This window comes from Lepus europaeus, chromosome 3, assembly GCF_033115175.1.
Source record: "Lepus europaeus isolate LE1 chromosome 3, mLepTim1.pri, whole genome shotgun sequence".
Classification (NCBI taxonomy): domain Eukaryota; kingdom Metazoa; phylum Chordata; class Mammalia; order Lagomorpha; family Leporidae; genus Lepus; species Lepus europaeus.
In genome coordinates, this window is record NC_084829.1 from 168746253 (window position 1) to 168753900 (window position 7648).

General features: G+C 57.0%; 2 protein-coding genes across 2 annotated transcripts; both read right to left on the reverse strand.

Moving 5' to 3' along the window:
- Positions 1 to 5671: 5671 nt before the first annotated feature.
- On the reverse strand, positions 5672 to 6381 carry LOC133756322 (glyceraldehyde-3-phosphate dehydrogenase-like). The gene has a single exon (XM_062187049.1). The coding sequence runs from the start codon at positions 6379 to 6381 to the stop codon at positions 5896 to 5898; it is 486 nt and encodes a 161-aa protein (XP_062043033.1). The 3' UTR covers positions 5672 to 5895.
- Positions 6380 to 6961, reverse strand: LOC133756323 (glyceraldehyde-3-phosphate dehydrogenase-like). Its single transcript, XM_062187050.1, has one exon. The coding sequence runs from the start codon at positions 6895 to 6897 to the stop codon at positions 6433 to 6435; it is 465 nt and encodes a 154-aa protein (XP_062043034.1). The 5' UTR covers positions 6898 to 6961; the 3' UTR covers positions 6380 to 6432.
- Positions 6962 to 7648: the final 687 nt, after the last annotated feature.

The window sequence follows — 7648 nt, forward strand, 5'->3', positions numbered from 1 at the left end:
CAGCTGACCTGGCCGCGACACACGCGGAGCTCCCTGGAGGACCCCGTGTGCGTCCCCGGGGCACCGTCCGCTGGGCCTGCAGCGGTTCTGTTCCTGCCCCTTCCTCTGGCGCCTCCCCAGGGCAGGTGCTGCGGGGGGGGGGGGGGGGGGGAGGGGGCGGGGCTCGAGGAGGAACCGCAGGAGCTGCTGGCGCTGGCTCGGCTCTGAGCCCGCGCTCTGTCTGCTCCCGCCTCCAGTGCTGTGTGGCAATAGCGGTGTGGGCTACGCTTTCTTTAGTTCTGCTGCCCTGGAAGGCCTGGGCAGGTATGGTCTGTTTCCCGTGCATTCGTACATCCGATGTCCCGATTCCGCGCGTTCCTGACATCTTACGTGCTGCTTGCTGCTTCAGCCTGTGAGGCGTGGGCTCTCCCGGCTCACAGCCGAGGCTCGGGACCCTTCCTCCCGGCGTGGCCTGACAGTCGGCCTCCTCTTGGAGTCTGCCGTTGTCGTTTTATCGATGTCCCCACAGTAGCCTCTGAACGGGGACATAAAATTCACCCTGTGGGTGTGAAGGAGCCTGTTTCTCCCTGGCCTCGTCGACAGTGTTTTAACATTCGGCTTCTGCCGTTTGCCACATCTTCCTATTATCAGCGACGCTGAGCATCCACTCGGCCCCTTCCCACGGGCCGTCCAGTCGAGGCTCGGCCAATCCCTTCCCGAGCTGTGCTCGTGTCCTTCCCTGGACTTGTAGGAGCTCTGTCAGTGGTCGCACATTGTCCGTCCTGATTCCTTGGTGTGGTGGTAGGCAGAGGCTTGTAGCCGTGTGGCCGAGTTTAGAAGTCGCTGTGCTGGACTTGGAGTTTGGGTTTCAACCAGGGAAGTCGTCCCTGGACTCCAGCATCCACTGGAATACCTGTCCATCATTCCTGTTGTGCTTCTACAGCTCTGTTTTCAACATTTAAATGTTCTGTGCATTTGGAACGTATCCTGCTGTGCACTGGGAGATATGGGAATATCCTTGAGTGTTGATCTCTTGGGTGGCTCCTCACGCCGCTCTCAGAGGTACTGGGTGCTGAGGTCCCGCCCGCTGCTGCGTCTCTGCACTGGTCGTGGTCGCCTGCTGTCCCGCGTGGCTTCCCATGACCAGCACGGCCGTGTGTAAGGACGGACACTGCCCTGGGCGTGGCCGCCAGCCTGCTTCCCGTTCTTTGCTCATTTTAGGATTTTTCTGTTCATTACTGTCTTTTTTTTTTCCTTCTGCTTGAACTGGAGAATCAGATTGCCTAGTTCTCTCCCACAGTAACATGAACACCAGGGAAGCCTCAGCCCGACTCACTGCACTGCTGTTAAGACGCGGTGATGTTTAGTGCAAGCTGGGGTCACTTGACATCCTATGATTCTAGGTTTTCCTATTCGGCAACGACATACATCTTTCCATGTAGTCAACTTTTCTTTTATGAATTTTACCCTCATCCTCACAACCCTTAACCTTCACAGGAGCTCAGTCTTGTTTGTTTGTTTTGCGATTCCTTTCATTTTATCTTCTGAGGCTTTCTGTATAATACTGCTTTTTAAAGACTGATTTTATTTATTTGACAGAGAGAGGGAGAGACAGAGAGAAAGATCTTCCATCCCCTGATTCACTTCCCAAATGGCTGCAACAGCTGGGGCTGGGCCAGGCTGAAGCCAAGATCCTAGGTCTCCCTCAGGGTCTCCCACATGGGTGCAGGGCCCCAGGCACCTGGGCCTCCTCCATGCTGTCCCAGGTGCCTTAGCAGGGAGCTGGGTCAGTCGCGGAGCAGCCGGGACTCCCTGGTGCTCATATGGGCGCCAGCGCACCAGCTGTTCCACAGCACTGCATCCGGTGTTAGTTTTATACGCTGCTTTCTGTCTCGGTTTTCTTACTATTCATACAAAGTTTTAACATGATACTGTATTTTTGGATGAGATAGATGTATCTTACCATGTTTAGAAAGCTTTTTTTTTAAAAAAAAACCTTTTTTTTCTAGGGATTGTTTTTTCTTTGAAAGTCAGAGTTACACAGAGAGAGAAGGAGAGAGAGAGAGGTCTTCTGTCCGCTGGCTCACTCCCCAGTTGGGTGCAACACCTGGAGCTGCGCCGATCCGAAGCCAGGAGCCAGGAGCTTCTTCCGGGTCTCCCACGTGGGTCCAGGGGCCCACGGACTTGAGCCATCTTCCGCTGCTCCATCCAGATGCCCCATGTGGGTGACAGGGACCCAACCACGTGAGCCGTCACTGCTGCCTGCCAGGTGCACATGAGTAGGGCGCTGGAGCTGGGAGCTTGAACCCAGGCGCTGGGCTGTGTGCTGTGGGCGTCGTAGCAGTGTTTTCGCTGCTGTACCAAATGCCCGCCCCAGGAAGGCACCTGTTCTGTTTCACTAAGTTTTTAAGGCTGAAGTTTATCACACTTTTTCAGTTTCTACGATGACTCTCTCTTTTACCTTGGATCTGTTAAAAGATGAAATAAATGCCTACAGCAGCTTTAAAAGTCCTTTTTGGAAGCTGTTTGAATTTCACTCTGCCACAGTGCATCTCCTGGCCCCCAAGCCCCACGTTCTGTAGGGGGCGCTGTTTTCTGGGAGGGGCTGGAGCTCAGCGTCACCGTGGGGTCCTTAAGCAATGGCCCACAGCCGGAAAACCTCACAGCACAGCCACGCCGTGATTTAAAAGCTCAGGGTTTTCTCTGAGTTTGAAAGAGAGTAGATATTCTCTTTTAAAATTAATAAAGATTTTATTTATTTATTTGAAGAGTTAGAGAAAGAGAGAGAAAGATCTTCCACCTGCTGGTTCGTTCCCCAAATGGCTGCAGTGGCCAGGGCTGAGTTGTATCTAATCTGTGTATCCAAGGCAAACCAGTCTCTCCTCATCCGACCTTCCACACTCACCTGCTTGTTCAAGAGGGTCTGAGATGGGTGCACTGTAAATCGCTGTCCAAATAAATAAATAAATAAATAAGGGCCAGTGCTGTGGTGTAGCAGGTTGAGTTGCCACCTGCAATGCTGGCACCAGTTCGAGTCCTGGCTGCTCCACGTCCCATCCAGCTCTCTCTATGGCCTGGGAAGGCAGTGGAAGATGGCCCAAGGCCTTGGGCCCCTGCACTCACGTGGGAGACCGAGAGGAAATCCTGGCTCCTGGCTTCAGTCTGGCCCAGCTCAGGCCGTTACAGCCATTTATGGGTGAACCAGGGGATGGAAGATCTCTCTCTGCTCTCCCCCACTCTCTGTAACGCTGCCTTTCAAATAAAATAAATAAATCATTAAAAAAACCCTCAGTGACTGTAAGTAGAATCTGCGCACTTTGAAACCTGACCCTGAGTAGGACGAGAAGCCGCAGCCTTGTGAGAAGCCAGCGGAGGAGCTCGGGGGAGGGGGCTGCCTGAGCCTCCGCACGCACACGGAGCAGCAGAGCCCGGCCAGGGCCGAGCAGGTGCTCCGGGCCCAGTCCCACCCCGCACCGCTCCTTCCAGGCGGGCCATCAGCTCTGCAAGTCCTCAGGGGCTCCTGGTGCCTGCGCCAGGTGTAGGGAAAATCCTGCCCCAAAGGCAAGGAGCCGGCCCCTGCCGGGAAACGGCCATGGCGGGCTTTGCCCCTCTCTCCTGGCCCGGGGGGCCCAGGAGCACAGTCCTGTGCTGCGGCCAGCCAGCACCCATCTAGGATGTGTGTCTCTGCGGCCCGTCCAGAGCCCGGTCTAGGATGTTATGTGTGTCACAGAGCTGCCACTGAGTGGCTGTGACGTGAACCTCAGGTCAGCCATTTGTCTCCTCTGCAGTGGAGGGAGTGGAATCCTGCAAGTGACGGCTACTGAGCCGTCGGCATTGTCCCCGGCTCTTCCGTGGCACGGCGGGCGGCTGGTGCAGGCTTTGGGCGGGACCCAGAAACTTCCGAGTTTCCTTCAGGAAGAGCCGGGGCTGGATGGTGGACAGGCCGGCTGGGGCCTGGGCTTCTCAGCCGTGCCTGCTGTCTGAGGGCAGGGCGGGGCGCAGGCCCGGCCACAGGAGGCAGAAGCCCCTTCTTCAAGCACGGGCGTCAGTCTCCCAGCGCGCACCTGCCCTCCCCGCCGGCTCCGCCGTGGAATGTTTGAACAGGCACCGATAACACGCTCCCTAATAACTCAAATAAAGTTTTACAAGGAGAACAGGTGGGCCTGTTTGCAAGATAAACTTTCCCCCGAGCAACAATAAGACAAATGACCCGAATCTCGTGATTTGGTTAATGTTTCTCCCCTCCGCGGGCTGTGCACACAGCGCCGGCGGGCGCCTCGGGAGGAGTGGGCCCCTGTGCACTCCACCCGCCGTGAGCCGGCTCTCACCTGCGCCTGTGGCCGCCCAGTCATCACTCATCCTGGGTCTGTGCTGCCGCACACCAGGTCCCCCCCCCACCGGCCACCAGCCGCTGCCCCAACCGCCACAGCCAAACCTGTGCTGACCTTGGGGGCCATCTGGAGCCCGCCTGCCCCACGCCCTCGCAGATGCTGGGTTTCCCCTGCGTCCTGGGGCTGCTACGTGTGGCACTGTCTGGCGTGACGGTCCATCCATTTCTCTGCAGCCACACAGGGGCTCCTGGGGGCTCCCTGCTGCGCCCTGCCACTCACGGTCGCCATACTGGCCAGGCACAGTCCAGAGGGTGCCCTGGGTGCTTCTCCACACTCCTCTCCACCCGTTTCCAGGTCTGTGGACACAGGAAGTCGGAGCCTCTGCGCAAGGCACACGTCAGGCAGATGTGAGACTGGGAGGCCAGGCCGTGCCGGCTCCCAGTGGGCAGAGCAGAGAGCTCCTAGTGGTTACGTGCTCTCTGGCACACAACCATCTTGGGCCTGCGGCTTCTCTGGCCCCTGTGCAGGGGCCGTGGCTGACAGAGGTGAAGCCCCAGGGGAGGGGGCTCTGTGCTGACTCTGGGGACCTCTGTGTTGATTTCAGAACACGCCGTGTGCTGTGCCCCCCATGGCTAGGCAGGGACGTCGCAGCTGCTGTGGCCAGGAGAGCTCCACCCTGCCTGAGCCCCGTCCTGCACTCACTCCGGGCTGCACTGCTCACCACCCACAAGCAGGGAGACCCCTGGCCCCCTGCTCCCTCTGTCCCATGACCTGGGATGGTGGGGTCCCTGGCTGCCCCAGAAACACAGGGCTCTGAAGGCTTAGAAGTGCTCTGAGGCTCGGCAGGATTCTAAATCTGCGCGCTCCCCAACCCCTGGCAGGCCAGAGCCCCAGCACCGGACGTCTGTGTGACCGCCTGTGACACGAGTGTGGCCACGCGCCTCACTGTTGGACACTCCTGTGGGACACGTGACAGATGTGTAGGTCACACACTGGGAACCTGAGACGTGTGACACGTGGGGGTATGCTACAGTCACACCTGGGATTAAAAATTCAGGGAGATACTAGCGCAGTGCAATAAAGAGTGAGAAAGAACACACTGGAAATTTCACTCCGAGACCACGTATGCTTTCAGGAATTAGAAAATGCGGTAACTTGGTCTTCATGTTTTTCAGATCTGTGAGGATGACCCGGCCCAACCCCGTGCTCTTGGAACGACTGACGCCCTCTCACTCGGGCGGTTTGGGCAAGGGGCTTCCTGGTGACTTCCCAGCTGCGTGGTTGCTCCTCTCAGAAGCCAGCCCCACAAAACCCCGAGCACGGGCACTGCAGAAAAGCTGGGTTTTGTTTATTTTTTTTTTTATTTATTTATTTTTTTTTTTTGGGTGCAGAAGACTTTATTGATGGTGACATGACAAGGTAGGGCTCCCTAAGCCCCTCCCCTCCTCCAGGGGGTCTGGGATGGAAACTGTGAAGAGGGGCAGATTCTCAGTGTGGTGGGGACTGAGTGGGGGCAGGGACTCCCCAGCAGCTGAGGGCCTCTCATCCTCCGGTGCTCTCGCTGGGGCCGCTGGTTTCAGGGCTCTTACTCCTTGGAGGCCATGTGGACCATGAGGTCCACCACCCTGTTGCTGTAGCCAAATTCATTGTTGTACCAGGAAATGAGCTTCACAAAGTGGTCATTGAGGGCAATGCCAGCCCCAGCATCGAAGGCGGAGGAGTGGGTGTCACTGTTGAAGTCGCAGGAGACGACCTGGTCCTCGGTGTAGCCCAGGATGCCCTTCAGGGGGCCCTCGGACGCCTGCTTCACCACCTTCTTGATGTCGTCATACTTAGCAGCTTTCTCCAGGCGGCAGGTCAGGTCCACGACCGACACGTTGGGGGTGGGCACACAGAAGGCCATGCCAGTGAGCTTCCCGTTCAGCTCAGGGATGACCTTGCCCACGGCCTTGGCAGCGCCACTGGAGGCGGGGATGATGTTCTGGGCGGCCCCGCGGCCGTCACGCCACAGCTTCCCGGGGGGCCCGTCCACGGTCTTCTGGGTGGCGGTGCTGGCGTGCACTGTGGTCATGAGCCCCTCCACGATGCCGAAGTGGTCGTGGATGACTTTGGCCAGGGGGGCTCAGCAGTTGGTGGTGCAGGACGCGTTGCTGACAATCTTGAGGGAGTTGTCATACTTCTCGTGGTTCACGCCCATCACAAACATGGGGGCATCGGCGGAGGGGGCGGAGATAATGACCCTTTTGGCTCCGCCCTTCAAATGAGCCCCGGCCTTCTCCATGGTGGTGAAGACGCCAGTGGACTCCACAACGTACTCGGCACCAGCATCACCCCACTTGATGTTGGCGGGATCTCGCTCCTGGAAGATGGTGATGGCCTTCCCGTTGATGACCAGCTTCCCGTTCTCAGCCTTGACCGTGCCGTGGAACTTGCCGTGGGTGGAATCATACTGGAACATGTAGACCATGTAGTGGAGATCAATGAATGGATCGTTGATGGCGACAACATCCACTTTGCCAGAGTTAAAAGCAGCCCTGGTGACCAGGCGCCCAATGCGGCCAAATCCGTTCACTCCGACCTTCACCATCGTGTCTCGGGGGCGCGCTTGCACTGCACGAAGAAGCGGCTGCCTGTCGAACGGGGCGGAGCAGAGAGCCTTGTTTATTTTTTTAAACTTGGAACTCGGAACATTCCAGAAATAACCTCAAAGACCCCATGCACTCACCACCATCGCACATGATACCTGGCCACCGTTGCTTAATTTTAACAAACAAGGCTGAACCCTCCCACCCCTTCCCCGAGGCGATTTCCCCACCCCCAAGAGCCCCCTACCATGCGTCTGCTAAGTGTGCACATGTGCATATGGTGGGTGATGTGTGTAGTGGGTGACATATGTGGCATGTGTGTGAGATGACATGTGTGATGTGTGACATGTGCATGGGTGTGTGGTGGGTGACGTGTATGGCATGTGTGCGCACATGCGTGTGCAGCGTGTGCATATGTGTGGTGGGTGATGTGTGTAGTGGGTGACATATGTGGCATGTGTGTGAGATGACATGTGTGATGTGTGGCATGTGTGACATGTGCATGGGTGTGTGGTGGGTGATGTGTATGGCATGTGTGTGCACATGTGTGTATGTGTGTGGTGGGTGATGTGTGTGGTGGATAGTGTATGTTGCAGGTGTGTGCATGTGTGTGGAGTGACATGTGTAATGTTTGTGCACGTGTGTGCAGTGTGTGCATGTGGTGGGTGATGTGTGTGACATGTGTGTGCACGTGTGTGTGTGGTGGGTGATGTGTGGAAACTCAGAGCATGCTGAATTTTGTGCAATGTGAAT